Genomic DNA, 16,165 nt, shown 5'->3' with positions numbered 1-16,165 from the left:
CACTTTCCCAGCCACCAAACAGGGGAGGAGTAACCAACCCCCCTAGAAGGCAGAGGGCTGCTCCCCCCCAGCATACAGGCACATTTAGCTTTCTCCTGGAAACCATCAGCTAACAACACCACGTTTCTCTGGCTCAGCCTAATTTTATCCTTTTGGACCACAATAAAGCACACAACCAGCAAACAAAGGCATGTTCCCGTCCATGTTCAAGTGTTACGCTTAGAAAAGCTGAGCACGGAACAGTTTCATCTTTAAACCATTGGTATATTCCCAATTGACAGCACTCAAAAACAAAAAAAAAAATTAAAAAAAAAGCTTTTTATTTCTCGTAGTGACACCAAACCATTTTCCATTCCCCAACAACTGAACTGCTTACAGCAGGATTTGCAAAAGGTTTAACACAGATTTTAACTCCGCATTCCACAGTTCTCTTGCAGTTACAGAAGAACATCACTTAGCGACAGCAGATCTACTTCTTTTGTCTGTATTTTCCAGGTCTCCCTCTATCCCCGCAGCTACCTCGTGTCAAATGATGCAAGCTCTTCTCTAGCAAAAAAACCAAAAAGCTGTGCTGCTCATACGCTATGTATTCCATGATCTTACTGCGGCCAAACAAGAAGTCTGTTTTGCTGCTAACGTTCAGGGAAAGCTGCTCAGTAGGAACTAGCTACTGCAGTGAACTCACTTCATGGAGCGCAGCTACCTGGGGCTGTGGCTAATCTGGGCTGGTGGGGAAACAAGCCTGTACCACCACATCACCACTGAACGCTGCCAGCTCATCTCATGCCAGGTATATTTAAAGCAGCACAAGGTGTTTGCAACAACAGAAAGGATTTATAAAAGCTTTTGTACAAATTGCTTAATCTTGTGAAAAATAAAATCCTTGGGTTTAATAAAGCAGAACTCTTTGTCTAGTTCATTTACACTTACGACATCCTGAAGGGAAAAAAAAGCTCTCTATTTGCAAACAATCCACCTGTACTTGAGTAATATCCCTTCCACCCTATCACTGCAGTATTTTAAGGTCTTCAAATGCTCCATTCTCAGCATGCAGTATAAAGGAACTTCAGATCTTTGGGTACAAACTAGAGCACACTAAAAACCCAACAGCAGTCCTTTGCAAGATGCTGCCAATCCATGCTACTTCAAGATTTGATTCTGAAAGGTTTCACACCTTACTGCAGAAGCTCCGCTGTGACAATGCTTTCAATGGGTCACATTAAACACACAAACTAAAGTACCCCAGTAAATTACTGGTGCTTCTCCATAGCTCAAGCAGCATGTCTGTAGCACCTCAAGGAACCATCCCTTGCAGCAATATGCCTTCTCCCTCTCATCAATAACAGAGAAAGTAGAGACAGTACCCAGTGCTCGCTGCTCCAGCTGTGCAGCATGGCAGAACCACAAACTGTGTTATAAGGCACTTGTTCATAGAAGCAATGAAAAACAGCATAAGCCAGAGAACTACAGGATACGTTTTGTTTCCACTATTAACAGGCTTGCTTTGTCTAGGACCATTCAAGGTCCACTGACATGCTTGGTAACAGCTGCAATACAAAACTCATACCGCTTCAGGTAGAACCCAGGGTAATGCAGAGATCAAACTGTATCCCTGGGTGTAACAAGCTCCTACCTTATTGAACTCATGTCTTCTCGGAGTAATAGGGGACTATTACTCCATCCGCAGCAGGACAAAAGAGAAGAGCTTTTACTGTTGATCGGATTTATAAACATAAAAATAATAACCAGGAAAATAATTTAGAGCAACATATATACATAGAGTGACACCTCATCTGCTTTTCAGACTAAAGTACTACAATAGGAGGTAAACAAGCTGCTTGCTTTCTTAAAACACTACTGAAGTCTTTAAAAAAGTAGCAGTACCCAGATCATCTTCAAAGACAGCAATTAGAGCAGATTAACCACAGGAATCTTAAAAAGGCCATCCTTTAAAAAAGCCTTGCCGTTCGTTAAGAAAGAACCCCTTGTTCTTTTTTTTGAATGACACAGAGCAAACTGCATTTACTCTTCAAAGAAAACAATATGAAAACTTCCCAGTAGACTCCAACTCCAGCAGAGGAAATGGAGACAACTTCACGGCAGAAAGTGAGATGGGGAGAGGGAGACAGTCACTGTTAATTTGCCAAGGCATCAAAAATCTGCATCCAGAGTGAAAACGTTGTCCATTGTTTCTGCCATCACAGCAAAACGTTGATACTCCGAAACCCGCTTCTCAAAGAAATTTGTTTTTCCTTCCAGAGAAATATTCTCCATGAAATCAAAAGGATTTTCTGCATGAAAGACCTGGGGAAGATAAATATGATTACACTGCTGATTCTGAAAAGGTAACCGTGTGTAACAAAAATATATACATATTTCAGATTAGGTCATCCCTCACTGTATTATACTGTAGAATTTATGGGCACGATGCAAGCAAGTTCAATACTGTGTGCCTCCAGGAGTTTGAAGCTCACCTGTGCAAGGCGCTCATCAGCCTTCTAAGAGCACAGCATGTGAGCACAGCATAATTTCCCAACACAAATCTGCAGAGCAACTGAAGAGAAACAATGGCCTGAATTGTTCTTGCTTTTTTCAACAGGGAAGCACACATATTAATGTTGTGGTTTCATCTGTCACTCACAAAAGTACAAGCACTAAAAGCAGCCTGCTTGCAGCTCCGTCAGGAAAGCACTTTGTGCTGACAGCTTTCCTGGGCTGCTCCAGCAGGCCAGCGTTTGTTGCAGTTTCATCTCTTACCTTTGAGAACCCAAGCTCCATTAGTAACCGATCTGCAACAAATTCAATATACTGCTTCATCAAAGTGCAATTCATTCCAATCAGACCTACAGGTAATGCCTCTGTGAGAAACTCCTGGAAGTTAAAATACAGATGACATTTAGAGAAATGAAATTTAAGAGGAGAAAAAGAGAGAAGACACCCGTGTTTCGCAGTAACACAATTTGTGATATTCCAGGCTCCCCAGGCAGTGGTCTGAATAAATAACTTGCATCACTACATTCAACAAGTGCCTCCTGCTTTCAGTAGTTGCTTGTATCTTCCTGTATTTTTAGCACATTTTTCTGGAAAAAGCACAAGAATTTTTATGAGTGCTCCTCTCCTTTTCTTTTTCCCCCACAAGATCCCAAGCTTCTACGAAAGCTTGAGTTCCAACTTCAATAAAACCTACAGACCAGAGGAGTGGGAGAAGGAATAGATCCAGAAACCTCCAGTTTTGCTTGGATTCCAGCCATTATAGAACTACAAAGCAGAGGACAGTGATACACGAGCACTGAGCTCAGCCATGTGCATGTTTAGGTGCTGATGTAAGACCTTTCATTGCAGTGAGGCAAGGCCAGGGCATTTGTCATCATCACAGCAGTCAGATGACAACAGAAAAGAAAGGGTAAGCTGAAGTGCTGCAAAACACTCCGCAGTGCAGAATCATGTAGCTGAAGTTGGGTAGCACTTCCTATGAAAGAGCAGCAATTTTTTTTCAAGTTAGAACACAGCACTGTATGCACCTCCAGTACAGAGCCTGTGCTCTCAGAGAGGACTAACAGGTACGTGTATGCAAGTAGGGAAAGACAAAGATCCTAAAGGTGAGAGGTAAACTCCTCTCCAAGAGAGAATGTTTTCTTCTTTTTGGCTTTTAAGGAAGAAAACAGCTTCGGCTTCTCACAGTTACTTGACAGCTGCATCAGAAAGTGTCTGCTTTTTACTGTCACGGTTAAGGAAGAGGGAAAGAATGGCATAATGCACCAGGGATCCAAGTATTTAATATGAAATTCCTAAAGTTGGTATTGAATTTGTTGATTTTTGCACATACAGTCCCTGCTGCGCTGCTTACACCATTGTCCTGGCCAGGCTTACCTGTTCAATTTCAACAGCATTAACAATGATCTCCCGGACCCTCTCTTCTGATGGTCTGTTCACTAAATAATGGAACATTAGACAAGCAAAATCACAGTGTAGACCCTGAAATAACAGAGAACAACAACAACAGAGTTTTTCCCTACTGCACACAGTTTGCTCTTAATTAGAGGCAGCCTCAGTTTAGATTTAAGCTCCCTACATGCTTGATTCTTGACAGTCCTTATGTTATTCCTTATGTTATTACATGTAACAGACCTGTAAAGGCATTCTTGGTTAAAAAACTTGGTTAGTAGCGTCTGAAATCCAACAGGTGTCACCTATAACAAAATAACAATCAGCATACACTTTATCCAGTTCCATTTTGAGAGCTGCCCTACTGCTAAGGATACTATGCAGAGCCATGCTGGGTTCCTGCCTCCTGTCAGAGATGCTTTTGCAGAAAGACTCCTACATACGGACCTGCAGAAACACGTCAGTCAGCATAAACTTGCTAGCCATTCTTGGCTTGGAGATACCTACACACCAATCTTTATTTTTTTAGTAGCCTTTCTTCCCTTGCTTTTCCTTACAGCATTTTCAAGAGTAGATTCAGATATATTATATATTATAATTTGGCACATGTGCCCCTGCCATGGACACTGCCATGGCTAAAGCAGTGTGCTCTGCTGACCAGTGCCTCAGGCAGCTTGGCACCTCTAAGAATGAGAGATGCAGCAGCTCAAGGAGTCTGCAGCTCAAAACCATATTGAACATCAAGCATTTGTCTGCTCAGATGCATCAGAAAACATTCATGTTGTAGTTTCCCGGTGTAGACTCTTTTACTGTCACTGCTTTTATAACACTATTTCCTGTTTTCTGATGCAGGTGCTGTGTGAACCGTGCCTTCCCCTTCATAATTAACAGCTTTGCAGTTGGAAATATGCCAGGGGAACTCAAAAAACCCTACATCTTTCTGTGTTCAACACTGCAGAGGAGCAGTTCTATTGCTCTAAGGGGGAAAACTTGCATCCCATTCATCTAACAAAGAAATACTTCCTTATTTGAATGGATCAGCTCATGATGACTCACAGAAACAAAAGACACGAGGAAATGAAGGCTGAAGAATTGTTTGGCTTTATTTACCAGTCGTAGCATTTTCTTTCAGATTAAAGACGTCTCACAAGATGTCTCCTCTCAAATCAACTTATCTTACCCACTGAAATTACCTCCATTATGATAAAGCTCTTTATTCTTTCAGACCTTTAGAACTCTGATAAGTTCAATCGTTAGCAGATTTATCTTGCAAATAAAACTGATCTCGCTGCATTTTCAGTGCTGACAGTGCCATAAATTGTGTGCTACCTTACAGACAGGCCCCAGCCATAGGGAAACGCTGCCAACTAGTAGGTAGCAGTAAAAAGAAAGGGCACTCGTGAGGACACGGTCTGACAGCCCACCTTCAGTGTGCTGATGTGCACCCCTCAGATGCCTCACATCTGCAGCTGAAAGGCACTCCCCTGTAATGCAGCCCTGTAACTGCTCCCTCCCAGGAGATTTTATTCCTGTGTAGTAGGGTAAGGACACAGAGAGGAGCAATATCTGCAGGTGATGGACGCAGGTGGCCGTCTGCGAGCTCTGGGATCCATAACTGGGGGAAGATGGGGGTGGGATAAGAGACCTTGACCTCCAGCACTGTCAGCTGGGTTCCACCACATCCAGACACGCATCCCCTACTCACTGCTGGATTTGCTTTTTGATCCATCCCTGCCCAAGCGCTACTTCTGCACCCACTCACCTGCTTTGTTCCCTTCCTGCTTTTCAGCTTGCTCCAAGCTTACCCACCTCCACAGAGGTGACCTGCTCTAGCAAAACTATGGGTTATTTACAAATGCAATTCCACCCTTCTCCTTAAAACTCACTTTTCTTCAAAGACAATATGTAGGACACAATACATTACCTCATCTCTGCTAATAAGTTCATTGGAGAAAGTTAATCCAGGCATCAGACCCCTCTTCTTCAGCCAAAATATAGCAGCAAATGAACCCGAAAAGAAGATGCCTTCAACTGCAGCGAAGGCAACCACTCTCTCACCTGTTTAACATAATACATTTTCCGTTAGACATGAAAGGGTGCACTGCCAGGCAGCACAGTACACTATTTGCATCAGACTGATGCTGGAAGAGAAGTATCTGCTGCCACACCAGGTGCTGTAGCCAACCACATCTTTCTGCAGATCCTACAGCACAGAAGGTCAACACGTGCAACAGAACTTCGCCACAGGCAACAGAACAGAACCAGGGTACACACTGAAACCTCTGCATGAAAAGCAGGAGGGAAAAGCCACAAGTGGCAGAAATGGCTGAGGTATTAGTTCTGCTTATCTCTGTCTCCAAACAGGCAGGAAAATGGCTGTTTAACCAACATACAGAATATAAACAAAAAACATTCACCAAGTCACAAATATTTGTCTTATTCCACCTTTCATCCAAGAAAATCAGTGTTTGCAGTCCCAGTTTTTTCTGTTCTCTCCATGAATGCAGAGATCACTGATTGACCAAGACTGTATATGCTCTACTTTAAGCAACTCCAGAAGATTCCTGAGTATATTCCAATATGCAGAACCTTTGCATTAAACGCTGCTGTCTTTTTTTTACCACTGAGAACTGCACGGACTTTTGTTTGTTTTCCATCTGTTCTGCTTCCTCAGATGAGATGCAAACGCCACCTGCTGGCTTATCTGAAGAAATTCAACATGAACTTAAAACTATCACAGAAGTTACTAAGGAAAGAGTTTATCTGACAACTCTAAAACCTCCGAGGTTAGCTCTCAACAGGGGGGGAGATGTGCTGCATAAACACCTCCTGGACACCAATATGTTTTTTACTGCATTCCATCTGACTAATATTCATACAAATGAGTTACGCTGAAACAAAATCCCCTGTCAGCAGTGCTACATGATGTCTGCGCACACTGGGAGGCTCAGAGTCCACAGAATAAACACAGCAACTACACCCTCAGTGTAAGAAATCAAACACAGCTATCCTGTTGAAGGCCAGCCTTCCAGCCCGGAAGGAAGCACTAACTAAGCATGCCACTTTCAGATAACACATCTCACAGTCCATATGAGTAAGGTCTGAGCCCCCAGAATGTTTGAAGATTGGGTAAGATGAAAAAAGCAGGAGAGTAGAAACACACTTTACAAAATTTGGATAGGATGAAGGTAGAGAGAAGGAATTAAGAATAAAAAGAAAGAAAAAGGACACTGTTTTTATAGTCAGGGAACCTTATGATCCCTTGCACACCCCACACTGACAGGGGCTGAATGAAGGAGATGAGGAGACTCGACATAAAGCAAGCAAAGCCAGACTAAGGAGGCAGCAGGACACTCCAGGACAACAGAATCTACTGCTCTGAAAAGAACCACGCTCAAAACAAAAGCTGTGAACAGTGGATGCTGCAAAACAATGATATGCAGAATGACATTTGTTTTGTTACTCCTGCCAAATCTCACCATCTCCTACGCTTTTGTGAAGTACAGGGGGTATTTCTTTCACCTGTCTGCCCACCACTCATTTCAGTTACAACACACACTTCGAAGTTAACATCACAAGCTGAACACTTGCATGGATGTCCCGCACCCATGCCGATGGAAACTGACCTAGTGACCCAACTCTGAGATGCGACACCACAGCTGGAAACCCAGTCACAGCAGTGAGCCAGGAGGAGCCACAACAGATGACTCCTCAATCTTCTTTTCTCAACCTCATTCATAACGTCGCAAAAAAGAAATGCTAACATCACACACAAGTTTGTCTATGTGAACGTGCACACAAAGAAAGCCTGAGCTTGCCAGACTTCAGCTGTTCAGCTCTTAACACTGGCGTACAAAATAGGAACCAACTTCATGATGTGCAACAGAAAAGAGCTTTTAAGAAGATACACACCAAAAGTAGATTCTCTGTCTTCAATCCACTTCAGAGCCCAGTCTGCTTTCTTCTTGACACAAGGCATTGTTTCAATAGCATTAAATAAGAAATCCCTACAAAAGAAAAAAAAAAGAGAACACCAAAATAATAAAGCAAAGAATGGATTTACATATATCTGGCCTGCCCAAGTAAGAGTTCCTGCCCTGAAGAGATGATGACGTCTGACAACAAGAGGCAGAACAAACGCCAGTTGCAAGTACCTCTGGAGTACAATAGCCACAAGGAGGCTGCTTAATGCTTAACAGAGTTTCACACAGTCTGCACTGCCTGCAATCACAACTTGACACAAATATTAACCAGCCTTTTGAATACTCCTATGGAAGGTCACCAGTCAGTAATACTTCATTTTGGGGGCCAGGAATGACGGCCCAGAAAGCTTTAAGGAAACTCCTCAGTAAGTCAGTGTGAAACAGAAAACCAGCTGCTACCACCCAGCCACAGCGCCACCGGACTAGCTACAAGATTTCCCCTGGGTCTGCAGCACATTCAGAGACGTACCTTTTCTCAGGATCTTTGATGTAAGTGTCTATAAGCAAGCTGTACATCTCTGAGTGAACGTTCTCAATGAGAATCTGGAAGCCATAGAAACAACGAGCTTCTGGGATCTGCACCTCCTGACTAAAGCGTGCCACCTGCCAAAAGCAACAAGCATGACAGTGAGTACAGCAAAACTGGTCCTGCATGGGCCAAACAGGAGAGACAACGGACCTGTGCCACAGAGAAGGGAGCAATTCAGCCCTACTTTATTAACAAATATGTCAATAGGATAGGTGTGATGCAGAAGCAAAAGACAGAAAGCCAGCTAGAAGTAAAGACACCTGTTACATGTACCGTATAAGAACTGCACTGATGGGTGGTGGCACGCACAGGAAGAGCAAAATGCTGCAACAGTAAAAACTTCATAGCAAACAAAGCCTCACTTTTTCTGTTCACCACTAAAAAGTAAATAGTATGACATGGTCATGCAATATCTATAAATGCATTATCATATAATCTGTGGTACCAGTGCTCAAGATCTAAAAATGAGCATTTCTGGTCTAACAACAACCTGCAGTGAGACATTCTGCAGCCCAGAAGTGATTTCAGCAGCAAGGTTTCCCCACCATTTTAATAGCACCCACCTGTATGCCTGAAATATTCCAGGATGCCACTTAGCGAGAACAAAATGAGTTTTACCTAAACAAAGAACATGGAGCATGGCACAGCACAATCCCCCTCCTACTTCCCATCTAACACACGTATGTGAAGAGGCATGGGTTCTATTAATCATAGAATCATAGAATCATAGAATTACTCAGGTTGGAAAAGACCTTGAAGATCATCAGGTCCAACCGCAGCCTAACCAGTAGCCTATCTCTTAAAAAACAACAACAAACCTCTGCTAAATCATATCCCTGAGTACCACATCCAAACGGCTCTTAAACACATCCAGGGATGGTGATTCAACCACCTCCTTGGGGAGCCCATTCCAGTACCTAACCACCCTTTCTGTAAAGAAGTTCTTTCTAATATCCAACCTAAACTTGCCCTGGCGCAACTTGAGGCCATTTCCCCTCGTCCTGTCACATGTCACTAGTGAGAAGAGACCTGCCCCACTCTCACTGTAAGAACCTTTCAGGTACTGGAAGACGGCAATAAGGTCTCCCCTCAGCCTCCTCTTCCTCAGACTAAACAGCCCCAGCTTCCTTAGTCTCTCCTCATAGGGCTGATTCTCCAAGCCCTTCACGAGCCTCGTTGCCCTTCTCTGGACCTGCTCCAGTACCTCCATGTCCTTCTTGTGCTGAGGTGCCCAAAACTGGACACAGTACTCGAGGTGAGGCCTCACCAATGCTGAGTACAGGGGCAGGATGACTTCCTTAGTCCTGCTCACCACACCATTCCTGATACAAGCCAGGATGCCATTGGCCTTCTTGGCCACCTGGGCACACTGCTGGCTCATATTCAGCCGACTGTCCATCAGCACACCAAGGTCCCTTTCCGTCTGGGAGCTTTCCAGCCACACCTCCCCAAGCCTGTAGGGTTGCCTGGGGTTGTTGTGACCAAAATGCAGGACCCGACACTTGGCCCATTGTTAATACACCAATAACTGCACATGAACTCAGTCGGGCAGAAGGCTGAGCTTCAAAACTGTGTTCCAGAGACACCATTTGGAGTCCTGCTGACAACAGTGGCTCTGACGTATCTCAAACAATGAGCAGAACAAGCTGCTTACTTCCTTTGGCAAAGGTGAAACGATGGCAAGGAAATACACTCATTTATCTTATGCATTAATATGAGAGAACCCAAATGTAAAGCCAATAGCTAATAAAGTAAGTATTCAAACTGTAAGTCTTTCTCACCAGGTTTTCATTTACAATTCCATCGCTGGCTGCAAAGAAGGCAAGAACATGAGAGATAAAGTACTTTTCATCTGCTTTTAGCTTGTTCCAGTGAGGAAGGTCCTTTGATAAATCAACCTAATGAAAAGAGAAAAGGAAAAAACAAAGTTACCATCCCTTTGTGCTTGTTATTCTGTAGGAACAAAAGTGGCCTCGTCAAACGACTGAGACGGAGCTTTGGCACTGGCTTTCACAGTCTTTGCATGTAGAGAATTTCAACACATGCAAATATCAAGCACAATAAACTACCTCAGTACTGTGGTTTCTCTGCAACAGCAACATCCTGCGTTTGCTTTGCAGTTTACACTATTGTCATTCAATATATATTGCTTTTATTCCATGTTATAAATAAACCAGATTTCAAAAAGCATCAGCCTTACTGGCATCACTATGAACATGCATCAACGAGCAGATCTCTCTCTGAGACATTTATAACTCTTCTTGAAATAAATGTTTGTACTGCACGAAACCTGTGCCTAAGCGTGCCAAAAGATACATGGAAGGCAATGTTGCCTTTGACAGGTGTTCAGCTCCCATGCTACGCAAGAACAGCATGTGTAGATACTGTGTAACTGCACTGCCTGTGACACTTGGTTCTCACCATGGTAGAAAACCACAAGCTCCTTAGCGTTGGCCATCTTGCTTTGTCTGTTTGTTTCTGAGGCATTTCTGAGCCACAGCACCAGTTAAGCAGGGCCAGATGGGAAAACAGCAGCTTTTAGACTTGCGTGTGTGTGTGTACAATTCATGTACAAATATATATCCATGCTCATGCATAAACACACACAAAAACACATTTTACATCAAACTTTCCAATTCATTTGGAAATGTGCTGACAGATGGCAGGACAGTGGAAGAAGGAACCAGTGATACAGTAAGAGTAGTGCTACTCAGGCAGGAGTTTCGGTGCTTTGTAACTGTTTAAATCAACTTCTCCTGACACCAGACAGCAGCCTCCTCAGCAGGCGATGGAATGAAGTCTACACAGCATTGCTATCCCAGGATGCTTTCTGGACTATTTAGAGTCTGTCGTTCCTCAGCAATTGCAGAATTCTGCTCACAAATGAACAAAGACTACAGAAGCTTTGAGCTGGAACAAGCTGCTCACCCAGCAGGTAATCCATGCAAATCCAGAAGTCTCCATTGCTGCAAGTGCAGTGAGCTAAGCACTGCTCAGGCCTGGCTAATCAGAAATCCCAGGGAAAATGACACGTCCTAACTTACAGTCAGTTCCAGCATGGTGATGATCATCTGACCAGGGCACTCAGCATCAAATTATATGCACTGTTAGCAAGTATTTCTCATTATCATCACCTTTCTGAAAAATAAGTGCCTAATATTAAAGAGCAGCATTCTCATGATATTGCTCAGAACCTTTTACATGAGCGAGGAGGTAGCTGCAGACACAGTGACCACAGCAGGTCACAGCCTCTATACCTCTGACACAGGCTCCCCCTATACCCAGAGAAGTGTCCCAGGATACAGTTCCGCTCATCCTAAACCTAACACTCAAACCAGGCCAGCTGAACCACCTGATGGAAGCAGCTTTCTTTCCACTGACCCTGAAGGGAGTCCCACTTCAGCACAGGCACCTCACGATCAATAGAATTAACCCCAAGCCATACAAAACACAAGCCAGCAGCAGAGCTAGCAATGACACTCCAGGCCCCATATCCCAAAGCTCACCTCTTCTGCTGTCCAAAAGGAGGCCTGGGCCTGTTTGTACATCTTCCATATGTCCGGGTGCTGGATGGGGAAGATGACGAACCGGCGGGGATTTTTTCTGAGAAGAGGCTCCTCGTGAGGTTTCAAGCCATTTTCAGCTGCACTTGGAGAGGAGCTCTGAAGATAAAGCACAGTCCCGGTTAAGGCTGCTGTTACTATTCCCTCCTTTTCCCTCTGTCACAAAAATACAGCCCAAAAGCCCACTGCCGCAGGCAGACACTCACCCACTCCTCACAGGCAGCTGCATCACTCTTCCTTGGGGTGCTCACCCCTTCGCCCTCCATCCTTGCTCTGCTCAGGCAGCAGCACTGCCTTCCTGCCCTGCTCTGTTCCACACCTCTCACATCAACCAGCCCCTGAGCAGCTGCACTTCTTGAGTGCCAAAAGGAACACTTCTCTGCAGTACAAGGAGGAAACTGCAGCTGCACTTGCACTGCGCCCTCAAAAGATGCCATCAAACATGGTGGGGACGCATGCAAGGTGACAGTGCTGCTCAACGTGCCACGCTGTGCTGGGGACTCCCTCTCTGTGCACCCCCCGTATCATCTATGCTTTCCTGAGGATGGAGTTTTGCACACATGCTCTGCCTCTGCATTCACAGGAGGCAAATCCTGCTGTGACACGGTGCTGTCTCTCAGGTCTGAACTCCATTCCTACAAGCAAAAATCTTATAAGAGTAATACTTGCCACCAAGCCTGTTTGTTAACTTGGTGCATCCCTTGGTATAACCCAGCTGAACAAACACAGATGACTGTCCAATTCCTATACCCAATGCTTCTGAGGTAAAGCAGATGCTGATTGCTGCCAGGGCTCCCCTTGCTGTCCCCTTGTGCAACAAAAGCATGACACGGTCCCAGTCCTGCCTTTTTGACCCGCGTTCCCAAGTGGGGGAACACAGAGCTGAGGAGGTAACCTTTGTACAGCCTCCTGCTTCCATTCAGCACCCTGGGTCCCTTCCATTATCTCAAGGTGGTGTACAAAGTACAGTCAGCAGGTTGCTCAAGGCAGTGTCCGGTTGGCAGCCTGAGCATCTCCAATGATGAGAACTCTGCAACCTTGTTGTGCAACCCATGCCAATGTTTGACCACCTGAACAGCAAGGAAGTGGGTTTTTAATGCACAAGTGGAACCTCCTATCACTGGCACCACTGAGAAGAGTCTGGCTCCGTCTCCTCTGTTCTCTCCAAGCAGGCTGAGCTCTCCCAGCCTCACTGTGTACGACAGAGGCTCCATCTACACCCCCAGCTTTTCGCCAGACAGTCTCCAGTTATTCTGCTGCAGGTTAACTGCTGCTGTCCAAGACAGCAAACCCAACACAGAACAAAGACTGCCTAGTGGTACTGAAATTCTTTCCATGAATTTCATCATCAGCACACTAGGAAAATATTAGTATATATACACAGAAAATCACTGCCCTACAGCAGGAACTGCTGGGCTATAGATGCAGGCATCTCATAGAATCATAGAACGGTCTGAGTTGGAAGGGACCTTTAAGATCACCTGGTTCCAACCCCCTGCTGCAGGCAGGGACACCTCCCTCTACACCAGGTTGTTCACAGCCCCATCCAGCCTGACCTTGAGCATCTCCAGGGAGGGCACATCCACAACATCGCTGGGCAACCTGTTCCAGAGTCTCACCGCCCTCACAGTAAAGAATTCCTTCCTAATATCTAGTCTAACTCTACCTTCCTCCAATCTAAAGTCATTTCCCCTCACGGTGCTGCTACATGCCCTTATAAAGAGTCCCTCCCCATTTTTCCTGTAGGCCCCTTCAGGTGCTGGAAGGCCGCTGTAAGGTCTCCTCAGAGCCTTCTCTTCTCCAGGCTGAAGAGCCCTGGCACTCTCAGCCTGTCTGCACAGGGGAGGTGCTGCAGCCCCCTACTCATCTCCATGGCCCTCCTCTGGACCTGCTCCAACAGCTCCATGTCCTTCTTGTGTTGGGGGCCCCAGAACTGGACACAGTGCTCCAGGTGGGGTCTCACAGGAGCACCTGGTGGTTCTGCACCCCAGAGGGAAGAGCAGAGCTCTGCTAATTGTTTCTGGCAGGTCAGAGCAAATCAACTGCATTAAGGGGACAGCACAACACTGATTAAAGAGTGTGCATGCACAGATGTATATTTAAGGCTTGTACTTAATACAGCACATCCCAGTTTCCATCAGCTTGGGTATGGCTAGAACCCAGCCTTAGTGAGGACCAGGTGTATTGCTCCCCTGCACACCTTTAGCTTCACGCCCTCAGGCCCGGCTGCGCAGCCCGTGCCCTGAGGACGCAGAAAGGGCCTCGGGCAGCTTCCCAGCAGCACCCTTCAGGCCCACAGGGATAAGGAGGAGAGGATTCTCCCTCCCGTTCCCGACCCGGAGGCGGGCTCTGTCCTGCCCGCAGAGGAGCCCGGCCCGGCCCCAGCCGTGCGGGGCGCACACCGAACCCCGAGGCCGGGCCGGAGCCTGGGGCCGAATCCCTTGCAGCCGCACAAGGAGCCGTAGTGTGAGCACCCCGCAGTCACTCCGCGGTCAGCGCAGCTCTGCCGCAGCCTTCCCGCCCGACTGGGCTCGGCGCCCCGCCCGCCCTTACCCGCTCCGGCCCGGCCGCCTCCTGCAGGCCCGCTCGCCCTCGGCGCTCCCCCATGGCCCGCGGTTCTGGGCCGCAGGAGCGCCGGCTGAGGGCGGAACGGCCGCGGCCGCCCCTCCTCCGCGAGGCGGGGCCCGGCAGGCAGCGGCGGCGGCGCAAACTCCGGCGTTCCCGGGCTGAGCCGTAGCTCACCCAGCGGGCTTCGGCGGCGTTACAGCAGTGCCGGCCCGCAGGAACCGAGCAAGGCGGTGCTGTTAGCCGGCGATGATACATCGCCTGGAAGTGTCCCCGAGCTACAAAGCACGTGACAGAACCCAACCAACCCATGCGACAGCTCAGAGTACATTCAAGCAATTGTGTAACAGCCGTAGTCGCTTCCAGATGGAAAACTCTCGGCACTTCCCCTGGACTTGCTTGCAGGGGCTGTGAGAGCAAGCAGTGAGTGAAAGCACTGCTAAAATGTTTGTCATTTATTGCAAGTCACTTCTTACCAACAGAGATTTCTGCGAGATACTGTAATTGACAGAGTTCCTTTGTTTCCTCTTCCTCGTCTCCAGGCTGGCCGGGCCCTTGGGCTCCACAGAGTCATTTGTCAGCACAGGGGTGGGAGAGAGAAAGAAAAGCCCTGCTCCATACAGTAGGGAGTGTTTTGGTACAATGGTTTGAAACCGGACAAATCTGAAAGCAAACACCAATGAGAAAGAAAAATATGTGTTTTATGAGCACCCGAGACAGTCTGCTGACAGAGATCCAGGACTGAGCCACTCTGTAGAAGCAGAGAGGAGCGCTCGGAGTGCCAGGAACAGGCAGTCGAGGAGGGGGAGATGGAGGATGTGGAGGCCTGATGTTCCTCGTGGAGAATAGTCCGCACTCACCGCACCATCCCCATCACTGCTGCTTGGTGCTCTTGAGTCCAAGTGCTGGCCAAACATCCCCAGCTGACCCACGGCCACAGAAAGGTACAGGCACACACAATTACAAGTTACAAATTACCTGTGTGTCACTTCCAAGGTGGTACCCATAAGCTTTGTTAACTCTTTGGCACGAAGTTTTGGTTTTTTGAAGTACCCGGGAAGTCTCACAGGTGCCGCAGTGGCTGAGATCTCCCTTCTCCACCAGTTTCCAGAGTAAAATTCCGAAGTGTGAGAACTGGGAGCTGAAACGTATTCAGTTCTAGGCTGTATCTGCCCTTAGTGGCTTTGACTCTTTAAACCCTCTAGGGGAGCTCAGGGATGGTTGTTAGGAAGCTTTGGGTGACTGCTGGTCCCAAGCATAGAACAGGTTTGAATTCCTTAAATAGTTTTCTGACAAGAAACACATACCTAAGAGTCACACTATTAAACAGCGCACCAGAGTATATTACAGGCATAAAAGGAGAAAACACAGTCTTATACAAGCATTTGCTGTTACCTGACTACTGCTCTTTTTGAGGCAGTTTCATTGCCCAAACGTACCCATACATGCTGTCTAATGTCCACATTCAACTACAGCTCCATCCTTTCACATACTGAGCACCAAGGATTCCATTTCTTGATCCAGATCCTAACCTTCTTGGTGGCACAGAGGCTGAACTCAGGGCTGTACCTGCTCTTTCTAAGGACCATCTTCCTCTTCATCACTGCACCGGACCAAGAAATGGAATCTCTGGTACTCGT

The 16,165-nt window shown here is 46.4% G+C and overlaps 1 protein-coding gene across 1 annotated transcript; it reads right to left on the bottom strand.

Annotated features, from left to right (window-relative positions):
* Positions 1–253: 253 nt before the first annotated feature.
* On the bottom strand, positions 254–14,644 carry RRM2B (ribonucleotide reductase regulatory TP53 inducible subunit M2B). The gene is made up of 9 exons (XM_072330056.1): positions 14,514–14,644; positions 11,904–12,059; positions 10,179–10,295; positions 8,338–8,471; positions 7,798–7,892; positions 5,810–5,943; positions 3,871–3,975; positions 2,758–2,871; positions 254–2,304 (listed from the first exon to the last, which is right to left on the bottom strand). The coding sequence occupies exons 1-9, from the start codon at positions 14,565–14,567 to the stop codon at positions 2,152–2,154; spliced, it is 1,062 nt and encodes a 353-aa protein (XP_072186157.1). The 5' UTR covers positions 14,568–14,644; the 3' UTR covers positions 254–2,151.
* Between the last annotated feature and the right edge of the window lie 1,521 nt (positions 14,645–16,165).

Source organism: Excalfactoria chinensis, chromosome 2 (assembly GCF_039878825.1).
Source record: "Excalfactoria chinensis isolate bCotChi1 chromosome 2, bCotChi1.hap2, whole genome shotgun sequence".
NCBI lineage: Eukaryota > Metazoa > Chordata > Aves > Galliformes > Phasianidae > Excalfactoria > Excalfactoria chinensis.
The sequence above is the reverse complement of the archived record's forward strand: the minus strand, read 5'-3'. Positions and strand labels throughout refer to the sequence as shown.

What these genes read in the sequence shown, in the direction of transcription:
- RRM2B (XM_072330056.1), bottom strand. Translation starts at nt 14,567, where the DNA reads ATGGGGGAGCGCCGAGGGCGAGCGGGCCTGCAGGAGGCGGCCGGGCCG. An exon ending in GAATTGTAAATGAAAACCTG is followed by an intron (nt 8,472 to 10,178) that starts GTGAGAAAGACT and finishes TGCTTTTGGCAG; the next exon opens with GTGGCACGCTTTAGTCAGGA. An exon ending in ATCAAAGATCCTGAGAAAAG is followed by an intron (nt 7,893 to 8,337) that starts GTACGTCTCTGA and finishes TTTCTTTTGTAG; the next exon opens with GGATTTCTTATTTAATGCTA.